This window comes from Haliotis rubra, unplaced genomic scaffold (assembly GCF_003918875.1).
Source record: "Haliotis rubra isolate DU_JTF1 unplaced genomic scaffold, ASM391887v1 Scf117, whole genome shotgun sequence".
NCBI lineage: Eukaryota > Metazoa > Mollusca > Gastropoda > Lepetellida > Haliotidae > Haliotis > Haliotis rubra.
Window position 1 is genome coordinate 525,184 of NW_025765081.1, and position 20,901 is coordinate 546,084.

The following is a 20,901-nucleotide window of genomic DNA, read 5'->3' on the forward strand; positions in this document are numbered from 1 at the left end:
AATTGGGGAGAGAGAGAGAGAGAGAGAGAGAGAGAGAGAGAGAGAGAGAGAGAGTGAGAGAGACAGAGATGGGGAGGGAGAGAAATTGGGAGAGAGACACTCTTCCTCTTTCTCTCTCCCTTTCCTCTCTCACTTTTCTTTCTCCCTCTCTCCCTAACGCCTCTCCCATCTCTCTACTTTTTCACTTACTTGATATGTTCATGTTGCAATATAGCCGTTTAAGGTCAACGGTGGAACTACAGCAAGGCATAGTCCGCTATCACAGAACTTATTAAATGGTCTCTGAAGCTATGAACATCATACAATACGCACATAATCGCTGTGATTGATTTTCCGTTCATTAACACAACAGCTATTTTTCATTTATTTTTTATTCAAATAACTTAAAAAATATGTACAGATGTATATACAATTAGAGATCATCAAAATACCACAGATGGCATAAAACATAGATTGTAATAACAAAAACAACAGCTATAAAGGCAGGTGCACTGCTAACATCGGGGCAATAACGACTAATAATGAACCTCGTTTATACGCACAAGTTTCTGGGGGTCAAACGTTGGGTAAATGACTAGATCTCACTCCTTGGCGTCATGACTAGATCTCACTCCATAACGTCATGACTAGATCTCACTCTCACTGCAAATTTCATGACTAGATCTCACTCCATAACGTCATGACTAAATCTCATTCCTTAACGTCATGACTAGGTCTCATTCTTTAACGTCACGACTAGATCTCACTCCTTAACGTCATGACTAGATCTCAATCCATAACGTCATGACTAGATCTCATTCCTTAACGCCATGACTAGATCTCACCCCGTAACGTGATGACTAGATCTCACTCCTTAACGTCATGACTAGATATTATTCCTTAACGTCATGACTAGATCTCATGCCCTAATGTCATGACTAGATCCCACTCCATAACGTCATGACTAGATCTCACTCATTAACGTCATGACTAGATCTCACTCCTGACGTCATGACTAGATCTCACTCCTTACGTCATGACTAGATCTCACTCATTAACATCATGACTACATCTCACTCCTTAACGTCATGTAGTCTCGGCAAGGTAAAGCCTGCATGGACACGTGTATTTCTTATGTTTCTGATATTAATATTTAACCGACTAAACTGTTTTTAAATTTAAATTCCATTCTGTGCAAAAAAAAAGGAAAATAAATTATTGCATGAAAAATATTCAGTAAAACGAAATTATGATACAGGTCACATATGTGACAGTACTGGGCTTTATAAAGCAATACTCAGTATGAATAGTAAACGATTCACAATTTGAACGTCAATGTGATACCATACGCGTATACTCTTTCCAATTTATCGGTTAAATATTCCCATTAACATTTGTCGATTTCAAGAGAAAAAAACTTCATAATATCATATAGGCTAACGTGATACAGCGACTATATCGTTTTTGACAAATGTGAATTGCTAATTAGCCTGGAATCTTTGAAAATCTGATCGCTCTTTTCAATATTTGAGATTCAAAAACCGTTTAGAATTCCTAACCGACACTGACAAATAGGCAAACGACCCCTAGCGATCAATAGAAATATTCATTGCTAAACATTTTAGAAATCTCTTGCCGACCATTACTAGCTTGACGTTTGCTATCGTTCTGTAAAGAATATTTGCTTTCATAATGAATACATATCGCTAACACTCCAATGTGAATATAAGAATTTTAGAGGCAAAGGTCTATCAGAAACGTGACGGACGTGGCATAAATAAATCACAAGACATTTATCCACAATACGAGAATCCAGACGTTGTGAAATCGATTAAAAGAAACAGTCTGTAATCTTGATATATTTGTTTGACAGAATAATGTTTTGTGAGAGTTTTAAAAGAAAAAGTGGATTTGAGTTAGGAGGAAATATGTCTTGGTGACAGACAGAAGCATTCCATTTCTATTCTAAAATATCTGGAAGTTAAAAGAAAAAAAATAGAATATGAATTAAAATTTAAAAGTGGGTGATTTTTAACACTGGGTGTTTTACAATATGTCTGAAGATATTGCAGATGCACCTGGCAAATAACAAGCGTAAGCAAAGTTGATTCGAAAACAAAAGTGAAACCCCTTTAATCCGAACGGTAACCATGGAAACCGTACAGATGAACAGATCCACGGATTAAGGAATCCTGTAAGGGAATATTGTCCCTTTCAGTATATGTAGTTCCCTGGAAGAATCTCTGCAGGCATGGATCTGGATTAACGGGGTTTTCTATATAAACCGTATGTCTTGTAATCATAGCCCGGCGCGCACTTTTTAACTTTACACTTTACTTATAGCCCCAGTGTTTATTTCTTGCGTTTTATGATGCGAAGCTGTATCTGAACAGTTCAAATTTGTTCCTGACTTCAAACCCGTACCCCTTCACCGGGCCTCTTAATACCTGCCCTTTCTGAACGAAATACGCTATTCCCCAGATTCAATCCAATCTGAAAAACGTCTTATATTTGTGTCCTTGGTTGACCAGTACATGACGTCTTTTTGTGGTGTGCACAAAATATGCAGTTAGGACTTATGTCATTTGTTTGTCATATTTTCCGTAGTCGCAGCCGTCGTAATAACGTCCAGGACATCATCATCACGGAGTCTGTTGTGACGTCATTGGGCCTGTAATCTGAACAGCCCACTACAAGCCTCTTGCAGCAAAGTCGTTGGGAATTAAAGGGGGGCAATTCAAGTCTTTAACTGATAGTGATCTCCCTTAGTGGTGGCTGCTGATTTCAAGATGGCGCCTCAAATCCACTTTTCTCTGGAATGCCCGTCCACACTGTGAGCAAGAGAACGGCTTGTATCCAGTGTGTTTCCGACTGTGTGTTATCAGGTTGGACGACTGGCTGAATGCTTTTCCACATATGGTACACTTGTGAGGTTTCTCGCCTGAAAGAAATCAACCCAATTAGTCATCTGATTAGATATGCAAACACACATATATCCATGTGTATACATTACACTCAATGTTTTAAATGGCATTCACTTAGGCACTTACAAAACACCTGAATATTTCAGTCATTTCACAAATGTTAACTGAAATTTCACACCATATATTTCACAGACTTGCTACAAATTATTCAGAAGTTCAAAATGAACGTCAAAATGTCACCAAAGACTATCAATGCTGGGATTAGAAAGACTATTTAAATATACACTGACTTTCTTCTTTTAATCCTACCGTTTCATTGACTGGGTGCTGAAATTTAGCATAAAATGTATGGAATTCGTTAACATAAAATGGACAGAGCTTTCGACCAGTTATTTAAATATGGAACATTACTGAAAAGGCGTTTGGCACTTTGCCCATGTTCACATTGTAGACATATAGAATGTACACATACATAAGTTTTAACTAAGCTGTCATTCCGGCTGTCATTCGTTCTGAGCGAGTTGTAACCAACGGGTGATCCCACACCTGTGGTCACTCATGTCCAGTTCAATTCTTTAAATAACTATATGTAAGTAGTGAGTGAGTTTAGGTTTACGCCGCTTTTGGCAATATTTCAGTTATATCACGGCGGGGACACCACAAATGGGGTTCACACATTATACCCATGTGGGGAATCGAGCCCGGATCTTCGGCGTGACGAGCAAACGCTTTAACCACTAGGATATCCCACCACCCCCAATGTAAGTAAGCTGTTTCTGTTAATATAAATAATGAAAATATACCACCGAAAGAAACATGAGTATACGATCTGACAACTGAAGTGATATGCCTTTGTTAAAGCAATCCTCTCCATTTTAGCTTATAGCATTTCTATATTAAGTTTGTATTTGCAAGTATTCCTATACATTTGTTATTGAAAAGCCGATTCCCGAAATTATATGATTGTAAAATATAATCAAAAGAATGTTTTCCAGTAACACAATCAATTCGTGTGCATATAAATAACATCCTTATAGTCTTCAATACCGACCGTTTATCAAAGGGGAAAGTTTCTTAGTGGAACGAAAGCGATTTAAATATTCAGAGTCGCGAAAATCTTTGATCACGAAAAAGGTTATTTTTGAATTCGAATTATCATCGTCTTTTGTGTTTTTTGCCTGCCTCGGGGAAACAGTTTATTTAGGTTTACAGTTCATGGCAACTCTGACACCAGTGTAGACATTAGGATGCCAAAGGATCAAGAAACACGTCTTAACTTTTTTTGCACTGTAATTTGTAAAGCCCTTTAAGTGTGTCGTAAATAAAACATACCATGCGAGTCAGACAGTGCTAGATAAATCTTAGAATATATACTAGTCCGTTATACTTACACCTTTTCATTCGCCTTCTTCTCGTGAGGATTGTCCGTTGTCAAATCAGATCAATAAATAAAAACATGAATATGCACAAATATGCCGTGAATTAGTTTTTTGCTGAGTTTTCGCTGTAGGCAGGTGCGAGAAGTTTCTGGTTTTGATGTATATAATAAATACTCTATGAGGATGGTAGAGATTTGGATTTGTGAAGTATATGAGTGATTTGTGTTGACTCACTCGTTCCGTGTGTTACGGTAAACGAGGGTTGACTGAGAAGTTCTAAGCCTGCCATAAAAGGAATTACGAAATGGTGACATATTTTGTTGTGTATTTTCCATGGGGCGCATCCACAAAAACCTGAGTTGAACGAGCCAATTGTTTTGGCGTGACAAGTCATAATAATAAGCAGGGATTGTGACCTTTCAAACCCAGTAAATTACAATCTGTGTACAATACTAACAATTATCTCGACGAACAGGTGTATATCTCGAACATGTAACTAGTCAGAGGAGGTATCAACCCTAAAATGTGTGTCAACAGGATCGACGGCTTAGAAACTTAGCAACTTGAGCACTATCACCCTTAGCCATCTTCCATGCAACCAACGTTGCTTAATTTCGCCTGAGTTGTGACCAGCGCGAAGCTCCGACAGTTATCGATCGAAGAGGGGGTTTTCACTCTGCAGTGTCAATGTGTATAAACAACACATTGTGCTGCTTATGAAATTGACAAACAAGGGGGGCCATTTAAACTGTTTCCACTTCTTGACGATAAGAAAAAAATGCGCAGAAAGAAAGAACTCAAAATAATATCCTTGAAAAGAAATAGAAATCTAGCCCAAGGGCAAATGACGATGTCAACCCTGCTGACATTCAAAAGTCAAGGTTATATAAGTCTTTTTATTTAAAAAAAAGAAATAATCCCAAAATAGACCCTGTCAGTTTCTGTAATACAATCATCTACAGCGGAATGTTATTTTGATGGACCATAACAGTCCGGTTAGATTTCCTGGCAAACCTATTTTCCACAGATTTTCTCTGTTAAGTAGATACCCTGGTTTAAACAACCCATCTTCAACAATTACTGTGCAAGCGACAAAAGGTGAGGGTAACCTGTAAGAGTCGTTTCAAAGCTATCTGACAGCATTGGTTGCTTAGCAGTCACAGTGACCACCCAATCCTCAATTTGCCGCATTTTACGTGAAACTGCATTCTGCGGGGTTATGATATAAATTTGGATTGTCTAGCACAAGCTGCTCATTGGGGACAAAGTGCCATCGTACAATTATGTAAGACCCGTGACGATCCGGGCTAGAAATGGTCTTCAGCAACCCATGCTTGTCCTAAGAGGCGACTAACGGGATCGGGTGGTCAGGCTCGCTGACTTGGTTGACACATGTCATCGGTTCCCAATGGCATAGACTGATGCTCATGATGTTGATCACTGGATTGTCTGGTCCAGACTCGATTATTTACAGACGGCCGTCACACAGCTGTAATATTGCTGAGTGCGGCGTTATTGCTGACTGCGGCGTTAAACAGCGAACTAACCAACAAATAGATTATATAAAGTTATACGTGTATTTACAAGGAAGCGAGACTACAGTTATGGAACAAAGGAACTCACCAGTATGAATATACGTGTGTTTTTTCATGTCCGACTTTTGATGGAATCGTTTACCACAGTAAGGGCACGGGTATGGTCGAGTGTCACTGTGAATCAACATGTGCGTGGACAGAGTAGACGATCTCTTGAACGACTTGCCGCACTCTTTACACGAAAATGTTCTTTCTTTTGGTTCGGAGAGACCCCCAGAGAGGATCTTGGACCCCATGTCGCCGGAGTGAACGGAACTGTGGTCAGAGGGAGACGAGTCGTCGTGGCCGCGGCATCGCGCACAGTTACAAGGATGAATGTCATCTTGACGGCCGATGTCGTGAAATGAGGGTGTATGCAGAGGATCCGGAAGAAGACCTGTTTTCGGCAGAATCTGCATCTCGTGGTCCAGTGTCAGCCATGACAGGAAGTCGCCAAGAAACTCTCGCAGGTATTTTGTTTCCTTGATTCGGACACAGTTGTCTGGCTTGTCCAAAGGGCCTGGAGTCAGGAAAGAAAATAGTTCAATCATTTTCACTCGTCAATATTTTTTTGACAACAATATCCCTTCCTCTTTGTGTTCATACGGTGAATGATGACGGAATAGTAGATTAAAGCGCCCTGACGTCAAATATTATTTCAAGTTTTAGAAATAAAGGTTTCAGAATTTCCAGACATGATAAAACGATTGATGTGTCAACCTTTTGTCTCTCTTACACTTGCAAGTATATTGCAATGGCTGAACCCGACGAGGTCATGATCATATTTCCAAATTCAAGAAGAATATCTTTATATTGTTGCATGTTGTATGGTCCAGTCAGCAATATTTAGCACATTTCTCACTAATGTTTAATCTACGTTTCCCGCGATAACTTCCTGCTCATCTAATGTTCAAACAATATATTCTTCTGAAAAGCTTTAACGTTTTAACATAAGCTTTTTTACACCTTTTAAACTAGCGTATGTATTATGTGTTCTTCATGCGCTAAATTGTACAAGCATTGACACAAATAACGTCCACTTCTGACAACCTTCTGGATAATTGCTAAACGTTTGTTCATTGCCTTAATTTTACAAATCATTGCATGAAATATGGATCAGAACCTTCACCCCAATCACCTGAGAATATTTACATTTCGATGAAATGAAAAAATAATTGATTGTTGTATTTTTTAAAACCAAAGTAAACTCAGTTTTATTGTATCAATTTTACTAAAATATTAATTATTGTAGCCTTGTAGTAAATATAATAATGTGTCGGTTAACATTACTTTCAGATATTTAAACCCAATTGTCAATATTGTAAACCATGTGGGTTACATAATGTCACTAGATTTTAAACAAAGCACCATGTCCATCAATATCTCTATCTAGAGTTGTGGAAAATTTGAAAGTTACCTCCTAGTACATTTCCGAATGAAAATGGATACTGTTTCCTTAAACAAAACTCATTGAAAACGATCACAACTCCATCCTAAACGCCAGCCATCCTTCAGGAGACAATAAGTATGGCATTTGCAGTGGCAATGATATAGGTTAAGACCTTATCAGAACATAAATAACAACATCAGCGTATTCTTTCTATATATTTCATCCTATCAGTTTCATTTGATTTATAGAGTCTTAAATATCGACTTCTGCCATGCATTAATATGTAACAATGCATAACGGGCCAGACATCTGGAGAACGGCTTTGGGCATCCTATGAACACGACCGCATCCAGCGGACCGACTGAACCCAAGCATTTAATATTCGCGTGAGTTCGTTTTATCTGTAATGAATGCATATTCACAGTGATGGCACGATTTGCCCATCAGATGACAATGCACTTGGTCGATGTTGGTTTACAATCATTCAAGTAGACGGACCAACAATGGCATCACAAACCCATGAAGCAATAACTCAAAGTTACAGAAGATCCCATTTTCGCCGAATCCATTTCATAAATATTTCCTGGTCACGCGCGAAGTGTCAAGTCTGTCTCAATCTGTGTTTCTAAATCATGACACTCAGGAATCTATTTTATTCTCCCATGTTTTCAGATTCTATTGAAAAGGCCCTTGTCTCTTAAAACAGTCGCATTCAATATGACAGGCTTCTCCGAGATGCCCAAGGGAACTGCGCATGCGTCACACAACTTCCCGGCAATCAAGCGACCGGAATCAATGTTTAGTTATTCATGATGGTCTTCGACCTTTTGAAACCTAGGTGAAAGAGCAGGTTTGGGGACAACTTCCAGTAACAGTTTAAACAAAGGAATAACCTTAAGAGATACGAGACTGCAATAGCCCAAAGGCCCGGCGATGGTTAAAGTATCCAGGGGCTTTAAATATATATTGTACTGATACAGATATAGCAGGCCCAAAGGAATTTCTTCCTCAATGCTTGTCTCAAGGGGTCTTGAAGTCGGGCGCCAGTTGGGGCCCTTGACTGTTAATTTAATAATGTCGTCGCCGGCCCACCCCCGATGTGGGTTTGAAAGGACTATATACTGTGAATGGCGAGAATTGCCTTACATAAACAGCGATTTTTAGCAATCAGTGGAAATCTCGCTTGCGGTGACAAAGGCTTCGTTGGTTATTCCCAGTTGATTGTTAACGTATTTCTGTAAAAAGCCGTTAAGGTGTGACTTTAAGAATTTGCCTTTTATCGCAGCCTGTGGCAGAGTTATTGGGTGGCAAATCTGTCTGCGGAAACGGTAGTGGCAAGTCGTGGGTTTTAATTGGTGTTTTTATATGAGGATGGCTTTAATGATTAAGACGACACATTAGTTTGGTGCAAATGCAGAGGTTAGAGATCTACACAAGTTACAGACTACAGGTCCTAAGTCGTATTTTAATGATGTACGAATCATTGCAGGTTTGCAGATATAGCAGTCGTGATTGAGTCGATGATGATGATGATGATGATGATGATGATGATGTGCATCACAGTTAGAGCCGAAAAACCTTATTTAACGCATTCATTTTAAGTCGAATCTTGAGTGCAGGGTTACACAATGATTCCTGGTAATGCAGTGCCGCTGAAGATCAATAAAGAAACAGAATGCGTAATATCTAAAGGTTTATGCTTCTTGAGAGTGAGAGCAGTCTGTTATTACAATTGTATGGCCAGCGTGTTTGGTCAATAAGTCGGTATTTCTTCAAATATGAGTTAAATGTTTCAGTTTAGTAAAACGGATAGTTAGGCTAACTGAAGAAGATGCCGTACCTGTTTCGCTTTCATTATAAGATAAGGATTTTCTGTCGTTCCGCCATTTCGAGGATTCGTCTGTGAACGACGGGGTAACATCTGCGATCAAGGATGCCACATCGAAAGGGGTTCGGATTCGAGATTTTGGGGGAGGAAAGATTGGGCGATGAGCTTCATCTGAAATGAAGAATTTAACCAGATATAAAACTGAAACATGATACTGTAGAAGACAAACATTTACAAAATGAAGCACAATGAAGAAAAATTAAACCAGATATAAACTGAAACTTTAGACCTGTGAAGATCCGGGTTATAATTGATCTTCAGTAATCCATGCTTGTCGTAAGAGGCCTTCAACCGGAACAAGTTGTCAAAATCGGTGACTGGGTTAATGCAGGTCATCGTGTCCTAACTGTGTAGATCGATACTCATGGAGCCAGTCACTGGATTGTTTGGTCGGACTCTGTTATATATGGCTGACTGACTGAGTTTGGTTTTACGCCGCTTTTAGCAATATTCCAGCAACATCACAGCGGGGGACACCAGAAATGGGCTTCACACATTGTACCCATGTTGGGATTCGAACCCGGGTCTTCGGCGTGACGAGCCAACGCTTTAACCACTAGGCCACCCTACCGCCCGGACCGCCGTCATATAACTGGACTATTGCTGTGACTAGTGGCGTTGAATTACAAATAAACAAACACACAAACAAACAAACAAACAACTGACGCATTAAGATGATGAAGGGCCCGAAGACATTTAAACCTTCTTATCAATATGTTGATGAGCATTGATATAAGGGGCCAAAAAAATCAGAGTCACTTTGTCTTGCAATTAAATAGTTCAGGGACCTAATGCTTCAAACACTTCGTCGAAGACTTTATTACCCAGTTTACACAATCTAACCATTTCATCCATTTTTTGGTCGATTTTTAAACAAATACGATATATAGGGGACCTTTTCCTCCAGAGCATTAAGTCCCATGACTACATATTTTCTTTAGTGTTTTGTCATGTAATCAAATGTGTCGTAAGAGACAAAAATATATACTTTGTTTTGTATAACCGAAGGAAAGGAAAAGATTATCTCGAACAGACAAGTTTTTAACTGCCAGGGACGCCTATTATTGTTATGAAAACAGTCGCATTTATTATTGATGATTGCGTGACATCCATGGAAGTGCTACACAATGCGACAGTCAAAGAGTAATCTTCACAGACACACGACGATTTCCCAACAAAAGATACTTCTTTCTTCCTCTAACTCACTTATTCATCAAAACTTCGCCAGACCTTCTAGACACCAAATAGATTAGTATCCTCTACGGTTTTACCTGCCCAAACTTTCCGACGACTGTCAAAAGACCAGCCAACGATCCTAAATCACTATGCCCAATATCCAGGGACGGTCAGTTCCTAACCAAACAACCACGGACCAAGTGTCACGCCTTGGCGTTTCCCGGGGACAGCTAATTATCTTCGACAAGCCCTGATTCATTTATTATGTATGTTGACTGTTGACCGATGCCAACTGACCAACGCTACAGTCCAGTGCTTTGACCAACACCACCTGGATGCTTCTGGACTTTGCAGTGCCCGTTCCGCTAAGTGGTTTTCGCGTTTAGACGCATACCCTGGTAGTTTTAACGTTGTCTGGAAGAGTAGGATAAGGGCTGTTAAACTTTAATACGTATGTTTAATTCTGTCATGTCAACCCAGTGGTCCGGTCGTATGAGGCGCAGCAATTATTTGTGCGGAGTTGCGTCCCTTAGACGTGAGAGAAATCTGTTTGCTCCGATTGTTAACGCCAAAATGCCAAAAGGCGAAGGCGACCTTCATAAACATCAAACAAACCAATCAACCAACCAACCACACCATATCCCCCATGCGGACACATCTGAGACAAGCATCACTTTGTGCTGCACTCACTCACTCACTCACTCACGTTCCCGGGTGGAACTGAACCCTGTCATATGTGTCATGAACAAACGCTTGATCCACTGCGCTTATTACCTCACCAATTTCCATATGTTGTGAAGCTCATTTTAGAGCCCTGCCCCTGCCTGCCCTGCCCTGCCCCCTGCCCTGCCCTGCCCTGCCCTGCCCTGCCCTGCCCTGCCCTGATGAACACCTACACACAACAGGAACATCACAAAAGAACATTAAACAATATGCGCCTCCCGTTAACTTTACACAACGTATTCAGATTTCTCCCAAGGACAAAACATGGTCATCGATATGAAAGCATAATATGTAAATATCAACTGGTTTATACAAACTGTCTAAAGTTGCAGTCAACAGATTCAATGGTTCGCAAAGCACAGTAACATTGTCTGAAGTGTTGCTATTCATTGACTTACAAATGTTAGTTGTTTAAAATAATAATATATGCCAGTTATCGCGCGATTTATTCATGACATGCAAAGCTATTATCCTCATGAAAATCATTCACGTTAACAATGTGTGATCCATGATGCAGGGTCAAAGGGCATCGTTGGTCTATATCCAACAGATAGATCGTGTAGGTTGTGCAGGCTGACACACACATGAACAATGTCCGTGGAAGCTGTATAAACAAGGCGGAAATGAAATCAGCTCCTCGTTTGATTTTATCATGTTTGATTTTCAATCGAAATAATCTCAAGTTAGCAGAAATATGATCTGTACCTGCACTTACTCAGCTCTCAAACAATACTTCCACGTGTTTTAATATAATTTGATTTAAACCTTTAAGATTTAAACAAATGGAGGTATGTACATTAGATGTCTTATCTTTGATATCGATAAATAGTTCTTTTTCAGCACTAATTTAAACTTGGTTTAGGGCAGTGATTACAAATTCCTTCCGACCAAAGTCTTCGTAAACCAATTCATTTTTAACATATGTCTTATTTGGGATTACACTTTCTTAGTGAAGTAACGATTCTAGTACTTTTGTTGGGTTGAGTTCCATCAGGGATTCAAACCCACACCCTCGATTCAGGCACCGAATCGCCAGCACACAAGTCAGAAAGTTTAATCCCAAATATAAAATATGTTACATTTGACCACTTTTTATATGGCATTGTGTATTCACAATATATTATTACACAAAATCACCTAGCCCCACTTTGGTCAGTTGGGTAGCCTAGTGGTTAAAGCGTTCGTCGTCACGCCGAAGACCCGGTTTCGATTCCCTACAAAGGTACAATGTGTACAGCCCATACCTAGGGTTCACAGCTGTCAAATTGCTGGAATATTGCTAAAAGCGGCGTAAAACCACACTCACCTAGCGCAGTTTTCTTTTTTTTTACAGTTTATGAATGGTAGTTAAATAGACGCAATCCAATTTAACAACATCTCTGATAATTTTCTATTTCATAATAAACAAATTCGGCATACTTTCTTTTGCTCCTCAATAACCAATAAACGACAGATCGATAAATAAGTTATGGTAGAAAAAACACATTATTAGTAAAGAACGTAAAAAACCCACAAACATTGTTTAAAGTACAACTATAATGAGGCCCCTAAAGTGCAGTATAATTCAAGTATTGATTCTCTGTTAAAGTATCGCTTGTTGTTTATCTTAATTCGATCTGTTATGATCCTGGAAAGTTTACTTTCATGGATTGAAAATTTGCGGATTAAGACCAATGAACTGTTCTGTGAATTACCGTATTATTGCAGTCTCATGGGCCGCATTGCACTGATTAAATGGTGATGTTTATCAGACAATAGTTTGACATGCAAAAATCACAATAACATATATTAATATTCATCTTTTTAAATACAGTAATCTCCATTTAAGAAAAGAGAAGGCCGTACCTTACTCATCATTATATATTAGTGAAACAATCTCTAGATGAATTTTGGCACTGACTTGAAAGTTTTGATTATTTATGGTATGTGTACATTGTATTTAATGATTTATGTTACATATCACAATAACGAAGCCGTTTACTAAATCAGTACAATATAGCAATATGTATTTTAATAGTTGAATATGACAACATGTTACTCTCACTAAACACTGCTCAAATTAACGCGAGATTTATTTAATGGCAGAGCTATATATTTTAGTGCAAATAGCTTTGAGTTCTGAAAAAGTTCGTTTGCGTCACAGATTGTAGTTAAACATTTGTGATACAATTATAAACCAATATTCAAAAAGATATTAGATATTAATTATAATTACTGTCGGTGCTAATATTTGATCATTTTATGCATTTTATGCATTTTATTCTTTTATATAACGTAATATAACAATGACACTGATTGTCAGGATTTTTAGAACTTATATAATAAAAGTTGGTAATTCGCAGCTTTGTTAGCAAAATATATAGAATGCATTTACCATTCCCCTTTACAACGTTGCTACATAATAAAACGAAATTCACAGCTGGGGAACTGTTAAAATGTAGATAAGTCATTTATATTGTAATAATACTTTTGAAAGCATGATTGACGTAAATTGACTGTATCAAATAGTGCGTGACCGTAAGTGCAGAATCACTAGTTGTTACTAACATTATCTGTGTATGAGATGACGACCAGAGCTGATTTCCATTGTTCTATTTGTACAACTGGATTCATATACAACTATGACATTGAAATATCGACTGCTCATTAGACCCACCCTGCGTCTGCAACCTAAGTATATAATAATTCGAAAACCATAAACCTATCAATTTCGCAATTAGTTTCGAAGCTTGATAATATCAAATATATAAGGAAAAAGTAAATTAGATTTTGAGAAAATTAATTTGAAATGAGATTACACCGAGACCTGTTACCATTTTGCTATTTGACTCCGGAATTAATTACATAGCATGGGAAACGCTATTTTAACCGTGTCAGATTTGGTGATGTCAAAGTAAGGGAAGCGACAGGTGTGTACACCGTGGAACCTTTATGTTCTTCGCAGAAATCCCTGTATTGATAAACGAATGCCAGACACGTCGCTTTCTAACACATGCTCGGAAATGAATTCAATTTGAATCTGTTTGTCCAGGCTGAATCAGATCGCCCCCTCTGCAACCTGTTGCAAGGTTTGTTTGAACGGAGTATACAATTGATAAAACCCACTTAATATTTGTACGGCAGTTTCATTGTAAATTTTCAACATGATGCCTCATGTAAATTATCTGTCGAGATATAGGGATATATGTAATCCTTAAGTCGAACACCTGTCGAGCACCACAATAGAAAATCATATGACGGTATGCAGTAATCAGAAACTGGTTGAAATTAAAATAAAAAAAGGTTATTCAAAATCTCGTTTTCAGATTGCTACCTGTCAGTATGTGTTTTAATGGAAATATTGTTGAAAGTATCAGATGTAATACTTGACAATAATATATGTATGGATTCGTTAATTCCACAGGTTAAAAGTATGTAAAGAAGATAACAAAATATGTCGTGAATAGCATGCATGGAGGATAACAAAATATGACGTCAATAGCATGCGTGGAGGATAACAAAACATGCCGTGAATAGCATGCGTGGAGGATAACAAAACATGCCGTGAATAGCATTTGTGGACGATAACAAAATATGTCGTGAATAGCATGCGTGGAGGATAACAAAACATGCCGTGAATAGCATGCGTGGAGGATAACAAAATATGCCGTCAATAGCATGCGTGGAGGATCACAAAACATGCCGTGAATAGCATGCGTGGACGATAACAAAATATGTCGTGAATAGCATGCGTGGACGATAACAGATTTAAAACATGCCGTGAATAGCATGCGTGGATGACAACAAAATATGTCGTGAATAGCATGCATGGAGGATAACAAAACATGCCGTGAATAGCATGCGTGGACGATAACAAAACATGCCGTGAATAGCATGCGTGAGGATAACAAAACATGCCGTGAATAGCATGCGTGGAGGATAACAAAATATGCCGTGAATAGCATGCGTGGAGGATAACAAAATATGTCGTGAATAGCATGCGTGGAGGATAACAAAATATGTCGTGAATAGCATGCGTGGAGGATAACAAAAGATGTCGTGAATAGCATGCGTGGAGGATAACAAAACATGCCGTGAATAGCATGCGTGGAGGATAACAAAATATGTCGTGAATAGCATGCGTGGAGGATAACAAAATATGTCGTGAATAGCATGCATGGAGGATAACAAAACATGCCGTGAATAGCATGCGTGGAGGATAACAAAATATGTCGAAAGAATCACAGGTTTGGGATTCTGCATACAAAACGAGTAAACTGTTGTTTTCATGTAAATTGAATGTTTCACGATGTTTGCGTTCAGAGAGTGTGTGAAATTAGGAATGTTAAGTTATAATGAGATAACCCAGCCATGCGTATTGAAGCCGCTATTTAGTTTAAAATGACACCGGATGCACATAATGCACACTTAATAATGATCAAATGATTTAAGTATTGACAATACCAGCCACATTTTAACGATGCATGAAGTATTCACATTAAACCACATTTTATCGAGCGTTTATAAGCATATTGTTTCCTCAACCCCAGACCGAAAGATTCATTCTACTTCATTGATAGCTCAAAAATGAAACTAACGTTAATGACAAATAGTATCTAATCTTTGCACAATCAAGAACAGCTTTGAAGCAATCGTTTCGACTTATCAATATTTACGATGTATTGGCGGTGACTCTGATTGAGAATCTCCTAATAATCTCAAACATTTTTAGATTTTTTTGGTATTTTCTAAACAGCCCTCACTAATTGTCAATTTGCAATGCTGTCATTTAATTGTGTTCTGATGAATGCAGCAGCGTGTTCGATTTGTTTTAATAAAACATTACTCTGAATCTATACCTCCAGCACCATATCGAGAAACCGTCGTTGTTAAGTCGTTCAATTATCGAATCAACGTCTACAACAGCATCTGCAGTAAATCCCACCAACTGTGGACAACAGAATATACAACCTTCTATCACACCACCAAGTATGATTGAAGAATTAACAAAACTATATTTTAGGGATTATCATGTCCGCTGGAGGTACAATGATTTGTTTGATAATTACGTCTTTGACTGACATATTATCTATTATTTATATTAATGAGCTTGGTAGTACACGACGCCCTTGTCTTAAACCATATGATTAATAGTTCGACAGATGAATAACACTCACATATTGAAACACCACACTGATATTTTCTTGTGTATAATGAAACTTGAACCCTTTTTCTAAATCACTTCCAAACACGTCAACTTCAGATTTTTTTTGGAGTATTAATAGTGTATTTTGTCACTTCTACCGCTGAAAGCGAGTAGTAAAACATTAAGCAGTTTCGCTGTGTGAGTTCGACCCTCGAAGCACTGACTAGAACATTTAATTGCCTTCATAAGAACACATTAACCTTGTCAGAAGACTTTTCATGCTACGATCTGTCCGGTAAAATATTTATTGCATCTAAAAGCCATTTCAGAATTCAACATTTAAAACACATTGTATTTGCATGAGAGATTTTGCCTGGAATCACGTTTCATCTGATTTAAGAAGTAGAATTAAGCAGTAAATATTCGTTTCCCAAACTATTACGGGAATTTTTCAACGAACATTCCACCATACTTAACTTAACATAACTAATCAAGTTGAATCGCAAACAAAGCATATTACATTAGAATTTTACTTTTTCAAATTCAGTGAAAGTATTCATCAGCTTCTGCTTGCTCCAAATTCGTGTAACGTTTTGATGTTAAGCCAGAAATCGATATCGTAATTAGATATACTCAATCATATACGTCAACCAAGCATCTTAGTTACAATTAATCGAATGGTTGGAAAGAGCAGGATGTGTAATTTGCAATATAAAAGTTTGTTTTATTATAAAAAGGTAATCTTTCGTGAAATTTGTATTTCTTTACTGTTTTTACGAGTATACTTCTCGTGAGGATGAAGCTTTATAATAGTAACAACTGCAGAATTTCTGCAACGAAATTACGTTGAGTTGGATTATTGGATCATCTTGGGGCTCATGGACACCTATGGATACTTATGAACATCTATGAATATCTATGGACTCCATGTGACACCACCTTTTCTATATTCTTGGACTTTATAGCATTTGTTGAATTCATGTCGTATTGTTCATTTGTAGTAGTTTCGAACGATAACGATTATCCAAAGAAAAAGCTCATTCTCATAACACAACACCCTCATCTCACCATTTCACCTTTTCCCACCCTTATCCTCATGGCACTCTCACCCTCACCCTCACTTCGGCCCAAACCACCCCAACCAACCTGCCCAATCCAACCCTCCTCACACCTTCTTCACCATCACTTTAACTATCATCCTCACCCCTACCCTCCCACCCGTCCCACCATCCTCACTCCTACCGCAACCCAACCCATCGTACCCTCCCCCACCACCACCTCACCACCCTCACCCTCACGCTCGCCCTCTCCCCACCCGAGACCCTACCCTCATGCATGACGAATCTTTAAACCACCACCCTTCCTATTACCTCCGTAGGGTCAGGGCGTTTTACCAACGTTATCATGTTGTGTATGACGCTGTGCCTATATGGGTATATCCGCAGTATGAAATATTTAGTTAATTAAACAATTGCTGTGCCGAAAGAGATACAATTATACAAGATTAGATACATGGATGAACGACTTCTATATTTACATCGAGGAGCGGCGTGCCAGTGTAGATTCTAACGCCGTTATCAAGTAAGTGATGTACAGAGTAGTATAGGGAGACATGTATACACTTTTGTATGGTTTGTCCATTTTATGACATTCTGAGAAACTCCATTTTACCAGTATATTACACTAACTATCCATCATTTGATAAGTTTATTCACTTATTATCATCTACAAACATCGATGCCATTAACAGTCTTGCACGATTTGTATTTCTTGGTATGAAAAATCGTGTTCGATTTCTAAAACTTAACATGTAACAACCTTGGCTCCACGTCAGTATAATTAGTCTGTATGTACTTGTATAATGGGCCGGTGGCCCCTTACAGAAATAAACATCTCTCTATATATATACAGATACAAAGTAGTGTTTTTCAGTACAGAATAGTAGCCTGTTAAGTTTACAGTACAGAAGACATAAGGTAAATCAGACCCTTACAAATATAACCTGTCATATAAAACACAGAACGATTATGTCTGTTTGGTGTCTTTGATGAGTTGATGACACAATTAAGCAAGTTTAGCATGTCTAATATTCTTTTTTACTCTCATTTCCAAATCGACCCCGACCACAAAAAGTAACACTATATATTCAGTTATATAACAGGGAGCTTAAAATGCTTGCTAAAACAATGTTGATTAATGTGTCATTGTTATCATCATATTGTTAGACAAGCGCTATCAGAGGTTTATGCAATTAACAGGGGACATTTTGATTCAGTCTTGAAGTGATTAAAAGGTTATTTTCAAAGTACGCCCCACAGTTAGACAATGTAAGAAGAAAATGACGTGGAAATAAGAATATTTTCTTATTTGAAACTATATACGAAAAGAGCCAATGCAAAATGTTCTTTAACCTTCAATTCGTATTATTGTGTTCTGTTAAGTAGCATGGGGCTTATCTATACATACAGCGTGTCATGAAAAACAGTTGGTTCCTGAAAGTTCTGTAAAGTTTAATATCTTTAATCATTCATTGCAAAAAACGCTAATGATTCTTTTCTGACTGAATCAACACTTACTGAGGCAATAAAATCATTCACATATATACAGTTACTCGGACAACCTGTTTTTTAACGCTGCGAGACTAAGCCATTAATACCAAACCTGAAGAATTAATAAGACATGTTTTAGAAAAGGCTTCCTACCCACAGTGATGCCACTCTACACCCTAGCTGTTTCCCCTTGGTACTTTGTTGATGGAGATAGAGCTACTCTGTGATTATCCGACAGAAACTTTAAACAAAAGTTAACAAACAGCATCTAATCCAATATTGCAGTCGTGTAAAAACACTTAAATACTTATTTCCGTTTTCATGCTTGGAAACGGTGTAAGTATCTATACCGACACGTCGCTATTGTACAATAAAGAAGTTGATCATCTATAAACACTTGTCATTCCTGTGTGAAAACAAGACAATAACTTTTTCTTAAATGGCATTTCTTTGAAATATGACGTAATTATTTAAAACGATTGCTGATTTGGGTAATATGAAATCGGTATTGGTGAAAAGATTGTCACCAAAATATCGAAAGATTTGCACGAAATAGAGTAAAACTGAAGTATGTTACAAGTCAACAACGTGGCCCCTTTAACAGGGTCGATACAATTTCAGAGATTAATATCACTGTAGAGAATATCATAGTTGTAGAGATTAGCGTCTGTAGGGATTATCACAAGTGTTGAGATTAACATTTGTAAAGACTGTAAGATTTGTAAAGACTGCATTTATATAATTTTAACAGCACTTTTGTCTTTTGCACAAAATGGAATCTGTTTCTGCGGGTCAAAACAAGGTGTTCTTTTCATTACGTTTTATAGTTACCATTGACTAGATTAACATACAACACCTATTGATTCGGGGATGTTTGTGTAGAGACAACGAGGATGTGTCTGTCCCGATACTTCCGTAACCGATTCTTTAACTAATCAATTCATCCGTGTCAACTGTAGACTTGTGGTTGATGTAAATATGTATATTCAATGCACGTATATCTACAACCATATTCACAATAACAATGACATGTGCGCGTGCCTCTACTTTTTATACCAACATGTTTTGACGTGTGCTGGGCAATTTGCATTGCTGAATAGCGATGTGTAACCTATAGCATCTGTGGTGGTAACGGACAATGTTAAAACAAATGTAAACACCAACATACCACCTACCTGAACACGGGGTCCTGAGGACCTTTGGGTACTCCGGTTCCACCCAGCAATCCGTGGGGGAAGGGGGTTCGTTGAGGGGGGTATGGGGGGATGATCGTCGCCCCCGCGTCTTTTTGATCATGAAGGAGCGAGGCATGTTTCTACGAAGGACTCTAAGTGATCAGCTATCACAGTCGTCTCCGCGTACTCAGACAGTACTGTTGGTTGTGATTAGTTAGTTTTGGTGCTTTTCTAAGCGCACGTGATTTTAAATATTAAACCTTCACCATCTGTGAAGTTCGAGAGGTAACAATTGGCGCTTAGATTGTGTGAAATTATTGATGTAGCAATGTCCCTCCTACAATTACTACAGCTCTCGACGAATTCCGCCAAATACATTCAGCACTTCCCTCCTAATAATCGCACGCTGCTGATTGGTTCGGACGCCTCGGGGCTTGAATGAGCGATAGGCGAAGAGGTGTGATTATGCAAATGAGTAACGACAAACGGGGCTGGGGTTGCGAGCGGGACAATATTAACCAACATGCTCGATGTGGCTAAGCGCCTGATCGACAGATGCAAGAATGGACGTCTAACCGTGTCACATCCTGGCTCCATGGACTCGTTTACGAGGACCGTGAATCTTGTTAGCGGGGAGAGATTTGGATCAACTAGACAAAACGGAAGGATTGAATATCAAACCCGAACGAGCTATTTATAGCCTGTCGCAATAAACGCTCAGTGATAGCTGTAACGTTTTCAATTTAACCGTTACATACTTTATTTTATTCTTTTTTAATATTAATTCATTTTGTTCTTTATTTCTGCCTGTGTAATTCAAGAGCAGTTCATAATAGACCTAGATTTTTCAATTTGATTTGTCAATCTCTCATAGTTGTTTATTTTGCTGTAATGCAAGGGCTGTATTTTTGCACTTTAATAGTACACATGATCACTCGCGCAAAAAGATTATTAAGCTATGAATAAACATGAGTTTATTCCTGAAATGAGAAGTACTTAGCTGGATACAATCAAACAGT

At 38.3% G+C, this 20,901-nt stretch overlaps 1 protein-coding gene across 3 annotated transcripts; it reads right to left on the minus strand.

Annotated features, from left to right (window-relative positions):
* Positions 1 to 355: 355 nt before the first annotated feature.
* Positions 356 to 20,175, minus strand: LOC124257278 (zinc finger protein 90-like). 3 transcript variants are annotated; one of them, XR_006893232.1, is made up of 5 exons: positions 19,883 to 20,175; positions 9,087 to 9,245; positions 5,906 to 6,376; positions 789 to 2,920; positions 356 to 709 (listed from the first exon to the last, which is right to left on the minus strand). XR_006893232.1 is itself a non-coding variant. In XM_046691297.1 (4 exons), the coding sequence occupies exons 1-4, from the start codon at positions 20,016 to 20,018 to the stop codon at positions 2,745 to 2,747; spliced, it is 942 nt and encodes a 313-aa protein (XP_046547253.1). In that variant the 5' UTR covers positions 20,019 to 20,175; the 3' UTR covers positions 356 to 2,744. The 3 variants fall into 3 exon arrangements, 1 of the variants encoding a protein (XP_046547253.1); XR_006893231.1 differs by having other exon boundaries at positions 356 to 626; positions 685 to 2,920; XM_046691297.1 differs by having other exon boundaries at positions 356 to 2,920.
* Positions 20,176 to 20,901: the final 726 nt, after the last annotated feature.

Bases quoted from the DNA above. Each gene is read 5' to 3' on its own strand.
- LOC124257278 (XM_046691297.1), bottom strand. From the start codon at position 20,018: ATGCCTCGCTCCTTCATGATCAAAAAGACGCGGGGGCGACGATCATCC. The intron at 9,246-19,882 runs GTAGGTGGTATG...TCTTCATTTCAG, and splicing joins CCTCAGGACCCCGTGTTCAG to ATGAAGCTCATCGCCCAATC. The intron at 6,377-9,086 runs GTACGGCATCTT...TCCTGACTCCAG, and splicing joins TTATAATGAAAGCGAAACAG to GCCCTTTGGACAAGCCAGAC.